Below are 14,474 nucleotides of genomic sequence, written 5' to 3'. Positions count from 1 at the left end.
CCATCCCAGAGAAGCAACACCGCAGTGCTGGTCACCTCTGACTAGAAAACCACAGGTGGCGTCACGTATTTCACCATCTAATAACTTTATTTTCATTTTTACCACATAAATACCACACAACTTTCCCCTATTTTATTACTGGACGCCTCTGGGCCACGGACCGGGTCGCCGCCGTGACACCGTCCCCCATTGAAGTCGATGGGCCCGATCCCGAGTACCCCCAGGCCCCGCGGGACGCTCTACTACCCCTGGCCACGCCCCCTCCGGTCAGCTCCTCCTCTGATCGCATGACGCTGCATGCGATCAGCGTACCCTATATTTAGCGTTGGGTACGCTGGCCGTGTGCTGGCACACTTTTGCTGAGCGCCCAAAAATGCAACACAGTGCGTTTGGCGCACGTCGGCGCAGCGCCAAAAGGGCAGATACACCGGCAAAAGTATGCCAGCGCACAACCAGCGTACCCAATGCTAAATATAGGGTACGCTGTCGCATGCAGCGTCATGCGATCAGAGGAGGAGCTGACCGGAGGGGGCACGGCCGGGTGCTGCGCCCGGTAACGCTAGTGTGAAACTAGCCTTACTTGATGAATATAAACTATTATAACTTATATCTTCTTACTTTATTGTGATTTTTCCCAGCGCTGTTTCTCCATCTGGACCTGACGGTTTTCTACACCTGTACAATTACTTTTACCTGCAGGATGTCCAGCCTGTTTTCCGTACCGTCGGATGCCGCTGCTACATAAACCTTCAGCTTCTCGATGACGCTGTTCAGCCAGGTTTTGAAGCCACTGACGTCGCCCTCGTAGGCCTCATGATCCTTCCAGATCTTCTCCAGACGTTCCACCCGCTCCTGAAATCACAGAAACCCGATATCTGCATGTAACACTAGATGAGATAGCGGAAAGGGTTAAGCTTGGCTGGGCCTTGTCGCCTGCGGTTCGGTGGATTGTGGTGGGACAATGCGCACAAGCTTCTCATACACCCAGTAAACTAAATGCAAACAGAAGTGAAACTGAGCAAACAGCCAGAGAGGAGACTGAACCTGGGCCAAAGACAAGCAGTGGCTGAAGCTTCTGCAGAGCTGTACTCAGGTGCAGAGGGAGAAGCAGCAGACACTGACACTGGTGATGGAGGAGAGGTCACCAGCTCTCCTGTATCCGGGACATGGCCGCACATCAAGCCGCCGTCATCAGATATCTCAGTCACTTCTTGGGGGGGAGGTTCATGTAAATGTTCACTGACCCCAAGTGTCAAAAATCAGGTCATCATGTAATCAGCTATAGGTCACCAGATCACTAATTAGAGGTCTCAAGATCACCAATTATAGGTTGCCAGATTATTACCTATAGGTCACCAGATCACTACCTTATACGTCACCAGATCACTACCTTTAGGTCACCAGATCACTAATTATAGGTTACCAGATCACTAATTATAGGTTACCAGATCACTATCTTATAGGTCACGTGAAGATTATCATATTTTCAAGTCTATTTCCTCTTTCTCAGGTTCCTCCACATCATCACAATATCATACAGGACATCAGGTCATCATTAATATTAGTGAGCAGCTCAGGAACTATAGATCACCGGATGGTCACCCATAGTTTGTCAGATAATCATCCATCATTGACCAGGTCTCCATATCACCAGTTTGGCATATCGCTCCCCAACGACAGCCGCGTGTAAAACAACCATCTCACACAGATTCTGGTGTCCCCTGTCCAGTGTCAGGTCTCCGTCACTGCTCCGGTCTCTGTGTACTATCTACAGTGGGAACATCATGACTACAGCACACATCAGCACTGCAACCAATCACTGAGCTTAGCAGCTGTGCGGATGTAGATTCAGGAGACATTGAGCACAGTGATTGCCTGCAGCGGTGGTGTGCGCTGAAGTCGTGATGTCCCTGTTGCAGCCAGCGAAGGGCAGTCTCTTGGTGTTGGGAGTGCGAGTTTTCTCTGTGGTCACTTATATGCCTGTTTGGAGAGAACTTCTGTGAAAGTGCAAAACTCCTCTAAGCCAAATCATGATTTATCCTCCAGTTGCAACCAGACCTGCATTCACATTGCTGCCACATTCCATCACCTGAGCGGCTCTCTCAGAGACTTGACATTAGATGTGGTCTCATCTATGACAGCACACTGCTCTCTGACCAATGACCAGGAGAATTCTGGATGCAGCTTTGGATGTGACTGGAGAATTAAACAAAGCTTCTATAAAGTTACCCACGGCTGACACTCCATTACCATGCCACCGAGCACAGACCTGGGCCTTCTTCTTTATCTTTATGTACTCAGCCATCATGGCGTTCTGGACGCTTTCCTCCACGCTGGGGTCTCCGATCCGGTTGTACAGGGAAGAGGCCTCCTCCAGCAGCCGGTCCACCAGCCGCGACTGGTTCAGGATGTCCTTCATGAGCACCAGGGCTTGCTCGTACTGCCAGCGTTTCTCCTTCAGGCCGAGCTGCAGCTCCACGTCCGGCTCCAGGGTCAGGGACACGTTGTGAACCCAGAGCGTAAACTCGTCCAACGCCCTTAGATACTCGTTCCAGTGCAGCCAGACCCATTCGATTCGACTGTGGAAGAAGCAAAACGCTGATAATGACCGATCCAATGTGCCGATCAGGATGTTCCTATTCACTGACAGCAAGCAGAGGTCCTCAAAGTGCCGGGAAAACAGAAGGCAAAGTATAGGGGTCCGCAAGTCTCACCTGTGACAGTGGATCATGTATGTAGTGGTTTCCTCCAATGAGCCCTTGATTTTGGCCAACTTCAGCTGGATCTCGTGCTTCTCCTCCTCGCTGCTGTCACCCAGCAGAACCTCGGCCTTCATCAGGACCTTCTCTACCAGCAGCTTCCCGTCTCCTTCCAAGGAGCAGATTTTCTACCCAGGAAGCAACAAGTTACTCAGCGCCATTGTAATACAACCTAATATGGTACAATGTAACATAGAAATATAACGAAACATACAATGTAAAAATAGAAAATATGATGTAATATTAATAATGATGAGACATTTCAGAATGTAATATAAATATAGCCGATGAGGCGAAGTTATAGACGCTGTGGAACAGAATACAATGTAACATTTTCTAATACAATTTCAAATAAATAGTGTAATAAAATAGAGGTTTTATAAGGTAATATATTAGTATATAAATGGTTACACCCTATAATCTCATGCTGTATAACGCCACATTGCTAGGATAAAAGAATGTAATACTGCAATGATTTGTCATTTAATGTAATGTATTATTTATTAGTGTATCCCGAACTTGGAGAAAGTCCAGTGCTGCCGCGCTAACCCCATAAGATCCAGGCTCCTGCAGACAAAGGAGATGAGCGCTGTCCGATTTTTAATTTCTGACTCTCCAAATCGGCAGTGAGCGCTACCTTCTACCCAGTATCAGATGAGACGCACACATTCAGTTTATGGGGACGTAGCAAAGAAAATGGATCTCAAATGGAAAATCCGCTATTTACGGTTACATTTATATTGTAAACCCAGGAATGTGTATGTGATCATGTACGCTGTTCAGCGTAGATGTATGACAATAGATCACACGGACAACCAACAGACACACGGACGGCGCACAGATGAAAATTAGAGACACTCGGCTCATTTCTCATACGCTCGTCTGCAGGGGCCCTAAAAGGCTTATTCCAACGTGGCTAAAACAAGGAAACAAAAAAAAAAAAAATATTGGCGCCCCTGATCTCTTACATGTTTCACCAGGTTAGGTCTTCTTCATGCCCGCCAGACAGGTCCTCTCCTTGTAGCCTTCTGAGACCTCATTCAGACATTTGAGTTTTCTTGTGCGTGAGAACATGAAGCAAGTCTCAGTGTTTGGTCAGTGTCACTTTTTACCATCGGGTTCATTGGTGATTTTCATGTATGGCAAAACTTCTACACGTTAATCACCGACAGCACACGGCCTGCACACTGACGGCAGGAGGACGCCACACTGATGGCACGAGGAGTGCACACTGACGGCACGAGGACGCCACACTGACGGCACGAGGACGCCACACTGACGGCACGAGGAGTGCACAGTGACGGCACGAAGACTGCACACTGACGGCACGAGGAGTGCACAGTGACGGCACGAAGACTGCACACTGACGGCACGAGGAGTGCACAGTGACGGCACACGGACTGCACACAGTCTGTACACTGACGGCACGAGGACTGCACACAGACGGCACATGCATAGCTCACGGCCTGCACACTGACTGCATGGTAACGGCACACGACACCTTCTATGTGCTGTATGTGGTTTTCTTGTATGGGTAATTTTGATCCAAGACTTGGATAAAAAAAAAAAAAAAAAAAAAAAAAAAAGACGTGTCTGCGATTTTTTGAGACCACTCGGTTTGAAAAATAACACATACATATGAGCAGCGCCATAGTCTATAATGGATGTGTATGATGGGTCTGCATGGATCCACCGACTTTTCAGCCTTAAACATAGAAAATCCCAACAACGCAGAGACGATCCCATAAGACCCAACGTATCTACTTCCAGGGTTACAACATTCTGCTGAATGACAGGATCAGTGATCGTGTAGTGTGAAGGCCTCTATCATGAGCTCTGGGGTTTACGCTCTTTGGGCACCATATTTACTTGTCTCAATCTGTAAATACACATGATATATATTTGTTTTTATCTGTTTCTCCCCCTCAGACATAACTGTTGAGGAGAGATCCCGGCGTGCGGAGGGAGGGTGGTCTGATCCCATATCGCACCATCAGGAGGCTGCAGAGAGGGACAGAAACTTGCCGCTGGCCATGAAAGGCTGAACCTGCTGGAACATGTCGGCCACGACGCGGATTGTTTTACTACTCTGTTGTTATTATTCTTCGGTGATCGTCTCGGCATTTCTGGACTTTTTCTAGGTTTGAGGTTGAACAGTTTGTGGATCCGTGCAACCTGCGAGTCCTCGGTAAGCGAGCGGGGAGCGGAGTCAGTGTGCACGCTCATTATACTGTGAAGTAATGCGGAGATGTTTTATTATAGGGACAGTAAAATAATAAACTGCAGTAATAAATAACTCCACATAACGGAGGAGGTAAACGTGACACATTTTGTAACTTGCGCCAGATAACTGTTTCATGACCGGCGCAATATTTGTGTGTGTCTCTCTGGGCCGGATTCATATAGATTGTCACATTTTGTACTCCAATCCGAATGCTGGAATAAGATGATCCCAATTAATAAAGAGGCACACGCCACTAATGAGTGTGCACCTCCCCGCGCCTGGAGAACGCTTCTGGTGCAAGTTACACGTAGCTTCGATTTGTCGGGCGACCTTCATCACACTCCGATCCTTCCAAGCTTCACAAAGTTCGGCAGAGACGACCAAGACTGAAAACGCCAAAAGCTGGAAAACTTACACATTAGCATAACGTCGGTTCTAACTGGCGGTGTCAGCTGACAGTCTAATGTGTATGGGGGCCTACCGACTCTCCCACAACATATGATGTCAGGGAACAGAAGGATTCAGGATGTTGGATTTCTGACCTTCAGGAAGCTGAGCGTTCCTGTGTATGGGGGACTCTGTAGTGATAGCTGTCAGCTATTCATTAGGAATGCGTAAGGGGGCTTTAGACTGCTGCTCTGTTCCTACTCCATGCTTTACACTGCATCCGTGCTCCAGTAGGGCAATATGATCATTGACTCTCGCTTAGCTGCATTGGTAGTATGAGATCCCTTTCCTTTCCTCAGAGGCTGTCCCTTCTCCTTGCTTTACACCGCAGCTCTGCCCCTTTACACTTGTTGGATGTTAATGTTAAATTATTGCCAATCAGCAGTTTTTTATCTCCCGTTTAGACAGCCTGACTGTGCACAGAATGATCAGTAATACGAATATCATTGATCTCGACAGCCCGTCCTAATTACATAATGTGCTGCCGATATACATGATTTTTGCTCCTGCAAGCTGCTTACTCTGCACTGACGTTTTAGAATGTCAGTGCAGAGTAAAGTGTGGACTGTCTGGGTGTTCATAGTCAATGGGCAGCAGAACTTCAGCCGGACATACACAACATGACGGACAACGGATCAGTCTGTCCTTGCAATCTGCGGACACCCGGCTGCCATGTAAGCATCGATCATGCCCTGGTGAGTCCTGGACAGGGCAACTTGAAATATGAAGAATCTCCACTATGATATTAACGACTTAATGAGCATGCAAAAAGCACAAATCATGGAGGGGCCCCTCTGCTGCTCCTCCTGTCAACATAGTAAGATTTATATTGAGCTTGAAGTCATACTTATACCTAGAAAAGTTAAGTGATGACCAATATGGCTGCCAAGTACAAGTCCTAAGGGGCGTATCCTTGTGCTTGTGTTGCATCTGACAACATGAGCGCCAGAAGCCACGTATGACGATACACAATAACAGACAGAATATATCGCTGATCGGGAGACGGTGACCCTGTCCTCACCTCCGTCTCCCTGAGCCTGGACTCCAGCGCTGACCGCGGGCCCTGGGTGTTGTCATTCTCCTTCAGCCGCTTGTGGATCTCCTTCATCCAGGTTTCTGCCATTTCCAGGGATGTCTCAAAATCATCATGTGGCAGCTGAGTCATCGCATTAGAGAAGCTGCAAGACAAGGACACCATGAATCCCAAATTGCCCCCGAGGAACACCCCAATTGGGTTTATTTGCATTATCCCACCCCTAGGATTTGGTTCAGGGAACAGTAAGCGCATTTACAGGAAAATCTTTTACAGAGTCATTAATGGGATACAGTGGTTTCTGGATTATGAGATTCCAGACTACGGGAAGGTGATGGAAAACGCCTTTTCAAATAGGATTAACACGTTGGATTGAGCCAAAATTCCACATTCACACGGCATGTGCACATTTTAATGTTGCTCAAATGCATTGAAGATACAAATTGAAGCACCTTTTCAAAGAGTCTCAATGGAAAATCTTCTACCGTTTTGTATGTGCAGCTCCAATGCAAGAAACGGTTGGAGGTTGTTGTTTTTTTTTTAATCAAGACTATTTGCAAAATGGCTTTTTTTTTGTATTTTAGATACATTGGGGACAATAAAAAAAAACTGAAAAAGTATTAACATCCCTTAAAGGGAAGGAAGATGGCATTTTAATAAAGCACTGTAGATATTCCTCCAGTCACAGAAGAGGTTAAAGTTTCCTCTTGAAGATTTATTTTAACCCCCAGAATTACTCTGTGCTCAGATCCAAAAACAAGTAAAATATCTTCTGGAGTGCGACCATGGCGGGGGAGGGGACAGGGACACCGCCAATCTGGAAATTAATGTTTTCATTACGCCTCGCTCTGGATTTACCATAACACTCCCCAGGAATCCTCGTTCTGTCGCTGCACCCCGCCGTGCCCTTCGACGACCTCTACGAATATGAAGGTCATCCCTGGGGCCAGTGGGGGGCATCACTGCCTGTTCCTGGCACCTGGATTTGTGTGGCAGGCAGACAGCGGTGCCGCCCTACAGCTCGTGCCCCCCATATGTGCCTTCTCGTGACTTTATTTCACAATTTTTCCTTCTTGTGCTGCGCTCAGGGATTTCCTGGAGGTTCAATGAAACTTGTAAAAGAAACGTTGAAGATATTAAAATACTTGTCCTTTGAGTCACAGCGTGAAATTTGGAGCGAAGGAGCCGAGGCCACAAAGCACTTTCCTTACAGGATGTGAAACTTCTGCAACTGCGGCTCTCGGTGCTACAATGTATCAAATACAAACAGAACTGCGGCTCCGGACGGTTCGGATCTTGTTCCGCTGTTTTGTGTTTACAGCCACTTTGCAATGGAAACTAAGGGTACCGTTACACTACGTGACGCACCAGCGATCCCGACCTGGTAAGGATCGCTGGTGCGTCTCTAAATGGTCACTAGTGAGCTGCCAAACAGACACATCTACTCAACGACGATCCGTGTAACGACCTCGGCGGTCGTTGGGACCTTGTCACACAGCAGCTATTCTGACGACTCCCGCCTGCGTCCCTGAGTTCCGAGTTGCCAACGAGGAAGCTCGTCTGCGTCAAACACAGTGATGCATGCTGGCCAGCGGGACGCCGACGATGAAAAAATGGCCCAGGACATTCGAGCACGATCAGCGAGATCACAGCGGGGGCCCGGTCGCCGCTACGTGTCACACGCAATGAGATCGCTGGCGAGGTCGCTGTTGCATCACAAAATCTGTGACGTTTCAGCGATCTCGCTATGTGAGACGGGGCCTTAAGGGAAGAAAGTCTTTGGAGGGGAAAGGTTTAACCAGGGATGTGAAGTCGGAGTCATGGAGTTGGAGCCCATTTTGGTGGAGTCGGTGTCATGGAGTCGGAGCCCATTTTGGTGGAGTCGGTGTCATGGAGTCGGAGCCCATTTTGGAGGGAGTGGCAGTCAGTGTCATGGAAATTGAGGAGTCGGAAGTTTGGCTTACCGACTCTACAGCCCAGGGTTTAACCTCTTCTGTGCTGTGGAGAGTGCAATGTAATCCATCCCCAGCGGAGAGGGTACAGTGACCCCTCTGTTCCTTCCTGTGGGATATGTTGGTGCTATTAAAAACAAAATTATTATTCCCTTAAAGCAGTAGTCCCCAACCTTTCTAACCTTGAGAGCCACATCCAGCTCTAAGAGAGGGTTGCGAGTCATGTTCAGCTTTGAGAGATGGTCGCGAGCCACATCTGGCTCCCATACTCCCTTACATTAGTGGCAACCAAAGCCCCTATTATGGGTGTTATGACAGCCAAGGCTTTTCCACAGAAGTAGTATACAAATATCCAAGGGTTCCCACAATCCCCCCCCTTCAGTATTCTCCCATCAAGCACTCCCACCACACTGTCATATCCAGCTTCAAGCACCTCCTTTGACCGGTAGTATCATCCTGTTTCCAGCATATCATCCTTAACTTATCGCTAAAGCCCCAAGACCAGTATATGTGCATCCAGATCTGCTCTTCTGTGCCGGACTACTCACAGAATTCACTATATTGAGATGTGCTCTTCAACCTGTTTGCTAGACCTGGAGCTAATGCACCAAGCTGGCAGAGAGCCGAAATGAACAATCCATGAGATCGCGAGCTACATGTGGTTCTCGAGCTACAGGTTGGGGACCCCTGCCTAAAAGGGATCCTGCCTGCAACATTGCTTGCCATGCAAAGCAACAACGGCCATGCAATAATCTGTAGTGCAACAATGGCCCCGATTTTGCCACAACCCATTTTATCCACATGGGCACTGGAAGGAGAATTGAGACACTTGCAGCCTGTGCCTCCTCTTCACTCCTCTCCACCCAGTGCCGCCCGCGCTGCTTGATTGACAGCAGAGAGTCTCTGCTTCACGACAAAACCTATGTTCTTAGATGAAACCTTGTGCACGCGCCATTCTCCTATCTGCACAGTACAAGAACGAAGATCTAGGCAGCACACGTCAGCGCACTGCGCACGCACCAGCCAAAAGATTTCAGCTGGGAGCAGAGGTGACGTCAATCAGAAGAGACACTGAAATTGTTTCACGTACTGATTAGCAAAAATGTTGCGGACAGGTTCCCTTCTAGGGGGCATGTATACTTTTGCAACCAATTTACTACTGTGCTGATGCATCTAAGCTAAAACAAATGCAGCAATCTCTCATACAAGGAGGCCCTAAAATGACGGTCTCAACCCTTTATAAAAGGTAATGAGTGTCCGCAGCTCCTGTGCAGTTTAATATGTCTCCACGGTTACAGACTACTAACATTCCCATGTAGTCCTGTGCTATAGTCATGTGTCTATAGAGCAGCAAAGCAAGAAGCGTGGAACTCCAGGATCTGACTACTTGGGGACTGTCGTCTGTATCCAAGGAACCCACAGGTCTACACTGGAACTGCAAACAAAACGGGAGATGTGTAATCGACCATTTGCAAAAATCTTTAAAAAAAAAAAAAAATAGAACGGAGCAATGAAAATAATTGCAAATGTCTACACACCTTTTATGGGGCTGGAACGTGACGAGCGCTTGATGTGTATAAGTCACGTTTCGGGTAGACACCTTCGCACCCCCAACGTTTTGCATTGGCTAACATGTCAGTGTACATACATACAGTTGTGGCCAAAAGTATTGACACCCCTGCAATTCTGTCAGCTAATACTCAGTTTCTTCCTGAAAATGATTGCAACCACAAATTCTTTGGTATTATTATCTTCATTTAATTTGTCTTAAATGAAAAAACACAAAAAGAATTGTCCTAAAGCCAAATTGGATATAATTCCACACCAAACACAAAAAAGAGGGTGGACAAAAGTATTGGCACTGTTCGAAAAATCATGTGATGCTTCTCTAATTTGTGTAATTAACAGCACCTGTAACTTACCTGTGGCACCTAACAGGTGTTGGCAATAACTAAATCACACTTGCAGCCAGTTGACATGAATTAAAGTTGACTCAACCTCTGTCCTGTGCCCTTGTGTGTACCACATTGAGCATGGAGAAAAGAAAGAAGACCAAAGAACTGTCTGAGGACTTGAGAAACCAAATTGTGAGGAAGCATGAGCAATGTCAAGGCTACAAGTCTATCTCCAAAGACTTGAATGTTCCTGTGTCTACCGTGCGCAGTGACATCAAGAAGTTTAAAGCCCATGGCACTGTGGCTAACCTCCCTAGATGTGGACGGAAAAGAAAAATTGACAAGAGATTTCAAAGCAAGATTGTGCGGATGTTGGATAAAGAACCTCGACTAACATCCAAACAAGTTCAAGCTGCCCTGCAGTCCGAGGGTACAGCAGTGTCAACCCGTACTATCCGTCGGCGTCTGAATGAAAAGGGACTGTATGGTAGGAGACCCAGGAAGACCCCACTTCTTACCCCGAGACATAAAAAAGCCAGGCTGGAGTTTGCCAAAACTAACCTGAAAAAGCCTAAAACGTTTTGGAAGAATGTTCTCCGTCAGATGAGACAAAAGTAGAGCTTTTTGGGCAAAGGCATCAACATAGAGTTTACAGGAGAAAAAAGAGGCATTCAAAGAAAAGAACACGGTCCCTACAGTCAAACATGGCGGAGGTTCCCTGATGTTTTGGGGTTGCTTTGCTGCCTCTGGCACTGCACTGCTTGACCGTGTGCATGGCATTATGAAGTCTGAAGACTACCAACAAATTTTGCAGCATAATGTAAGGCCCAGTGTGAGAAAGCTGGGTCTCCCTCAGGTCATGGGTCTTCCAGCAGGACAATGACCCAAAACACACTTCAAAAAGCACTAGAAAATGGTTTGAGAGAAAGCACTGGAGACTTCTAAGGTGGCCAGCAATGAGCCAAGACCTGAATCCCATAGAACACCTGTGGAGAGATCTAAAAATGGCAGTTTGGAGAAGGCACCCTTCAAATATCAGGGACCTGGAGTAGTTTGCCAAAGAAGAATGGTCTAAAATTCCAACAGAGCATTGTAAGAAACTCATTGATGGTTACCGGAAGCGGTTGGTCGCAGTTATTTTGGCTAAAGGTTGTGCAACCAAGCATTAGGCTGAGGGTGCCAATACTTTTGTCCGGCCCATTTTTGGAGTTTTGTGTGAAATGATCAATGTTTTGCTTTTTGCTTCATTCTCTTTTGTGTTTTTGCATTTAAGACAAATTAAATGAAGATAATAATACCAAAGAATTTGTGTTTGCAATCATTTTCAGGAAGAAACTGAGTATTATCTGACAGAATTGCAGGGGTGTCAATACTTTTGGCCACAACTGTATATGACATGACCCTCTGGGGGACTCAGCCAGACGAGGACCCCTGTGCAAGAACAGCTATATGGGCCTCTTGCGGTCCAATAATTCATCTTAATGAACAATTCCCCCTGCTTTGGAGCTGGGTGTGGCCCTTGTGCAGCTGCAATAAATACACGTCCTATAGTGACCCCCACATCACCGCGCTGCGGGCCGCAGTCACAGGGGAGGACCCGTGAGCACAACACCCTGTGCTCGGAGATAGAGGGCATCCCTCCCTGCCAGCGCAGCTTCCTGTGACTCAGTCGTGCCGCGCAGCAGCGGTTTCCTCTTGTTGGTCACAGGCCGTTATAAATACATCTGGGCTTCATTAGCAGCAGAGGAGGAAATCTTAATATATCCAGAAAGCAAATGTGCACAAGAACAGTGAAAAAGGGCAAAAAACATGAAAAGGTATAAAAGGTCATTAAAAAATAGCAAATCTGTCCATGTTCAGGGGATGCCCACCTTTCATTGTAAGATAAAAATGATCCCAAGATGGGACCCACAACAACCAAGCCTTTAGGAGACCTGAATGCAGAAGTACATTTCCGCTGCAGCGCCCCCACAGTTAAACTGAAGCATTACACAGTCCTCATTTAATTCAGTGGGCCTTCCATGTCATGTATGGAATGTGCGGGGTCCTCCCAAATGAGGGACGATCTCGATGTTTCCTCCACTTGTGAGCTGAGACCCCCTATCTCTTCCATTTCCCAGGATTCCCCAGTAGGTTATTTGTTGTATACAGTTCTTTAAACCGGGAAAACCCTTTAAAAGAATTTTCTAAGCTTCAGATTGTGATCAATACCGGAGAGGTGAGGGTCCTGTGATCGATGGGGTCCAGACCTTGTGTAGTGGGTGTGCATGGTACCGCAGCACCCTGGCAAGGTGATCAGCGGACCCCCACCAGTCTGATATTGATCACCTATTCTAATGAGAGCTCAAAGACATTCAAGTCCTGGGAAAAGCTTTCATGAGCCATCTTTCCCAGTGTCCTGAATGGCAGCACAGCCTTCTCATTTCAGGCTACATGCACACTGAGTTTTTTTTCAGTCTTTCTTTTCTGATTTTCTGGTTTTGAAAAATGCCTGGTGGGAAAAAAAAGTCCATGTCCTCACTTTATGGCGGCTCCTCTCCAAACAAGGCAGGAAACAAAGAACTCCTCCGAAAAGCAAAAAAGTCCTGAAGAGGCTTCTCCTAGAACATTTCTCATTTTTGACCACCTCAAAAAAAAAAATCCTGTGTCCCCATAGCCATAAAGGACAATGAGCCTAACAGCGGCACGTGGCCGGACAGCTGCCAGGAGGGGTAATCTCAGCTGTCGGGGATCACCTGTCAATCACAACCCTGCAGGATCACACCATCAAACTCGCTCAGCAGGATCCGGTCTGGCCGTCATGATGTTCCGCAGCAGCTGCAGGCTATCAGAGGACATGTGTCGTCACACCCGGAGCAGCCTGTCACATGTGCCACCAGATCGTACAACAAGCACTGAGGCCAAATTCTCAGCTGGCCCCAGATGGCGGCTACAGGCCCTGATCGTGCCCCTCGCTACACGTGTAACATGGATTTCTGAAGTATTAGCGCTGAGATACAATGTTTCCAGTCACTGACATCAAGCACTGACCACAGGGAACACAAATTTCTACACAAGTTCATTGTCAATAGGAGAAGCTCCAATACAAATACAATATAATCCGAAACCTGGGACCCGCCACAATCAGGAACCGGGACAGTCAGAATGGTCCCCCCCACAACCAGGACCTCCACCCAACAGTCTGGGGAGCCCCTGACTGGAGCAGGCTACACATATATTCCCCCTACCTCCACAGACCAGACCCCCCAGCACAAGCTGGTCCCCCATCTGTTCCTAGCATAATCCAGATGCTAAAATCCATGGGTGACGAGCGGCCGGCGAGCTTAATATCAGCACTGTGCATGTAAGCAATGTATCTCAGAGATTGTTACATTGTGTCATCAGCCCGGAGACTCTTCCTCCATTTATTGGACAGTTCCTCCTCCTCCCAGGATCTGCGCCATTTCTTATGACAGAATCAATTAGGGCTTTATCATAATCAGGGGGATTACAGCGGCTTTTGCTAGGATGTGGGCGAGACCAGACCACTAGGGCTTGTGAGACTGGTTAACGCCGTCCCTCGGGGGGAACGATGCCGGCGACATCTGGGCAACATAACAAAGATAGAAACACAAGCACAATAGACAAAAAATAGACACACCGCAGACACACAACACACACACCGCAGACACACAACACACACACCGCAGACACACAACACACACACCGCAGACACAAAACACACACCGCAGACACACAACACACACACCGCAGACACACAACACACACACCGCAGACACACAACACACACACCGCAGACACACAACACACACCCACACACACACACACACCACACACACACACACCGCAGACACACAACACACACACCGCAGACACAAAACACACACCCACACACACACACACCACACACACACACACACACCGCAGACACCACACACACACCGCAGACACACGACACACATCGCAGACACACGACACACATCGCAGACACACCACACACACACACACCGCAGACACCCAACACACACAACACCGCAGACACACAACACACATCGCAGACACACACCACACACACACACACACCGCAGACACACATCGCAGACACACACCACACACACACCGCACAACACACACACACCGCAGACACACAACACACACACACCG

General features: G+C 47.7%; 1 protein-coding gene across 11 annotated transcripts in view; it reads right to left on the bottom strand.

The window, feature by feature from the left end:
• Positions 1-14,474, bottom strand: part of SYNE3 (spectrin repeat containing nuclear envelope family member 3) — a 75,916-nt gene that overhangs the window by 42,415 nt on the left and 19,027 nt on the right. For all 11 annotated transcript variants that reach the window (XM_073578056.1, XM_073578057.1, XM_073578059.1 and 8 more), the window contains exons 2-5: positions 6,452-6,608; positions 2,715-2,887; positions 2,270-2,579; positions 694-852 (exon numbers count right to left, since the gene is read on the bottom strand). In XM_073578056.1, the coding sequence (XP_073434157.1) occupies positions 694-852; positions 2,270-2,579; positions 2,715-2,887; positions 6,452-6,595 (786 nt within the window). In that variant the 5' untranslated portion in view covers positions 6,596-6,608. The remainder of the gene's footprint in view (positions 1-693; positions 853-2,269; positions 2,580-2,714; positions 2,888-6,451; positions 6,609-14,474) is intronic.

The sequence above is a fragment of the Dendrobates tinctorius genome, unplaced genomic scaffold (assembly GCF_039654945.1).
Source record: "Dendrobates tinctorius isolate UK_male_01 unplaced genomic scaffold, ASM3965494v1 ptg000058l, whole genome shotgun sequence".
In the NCBI taxonomy this organism is placed as follows: Eukaryota; Metazoa; Chordata; class Amphibia; order Anura; family Dendrobatidae; genus Dendrobates; species Dendrobates tinctorius.
This window is presented reverse-complemented; position numbering and strand designations above follow the sequence as displayed.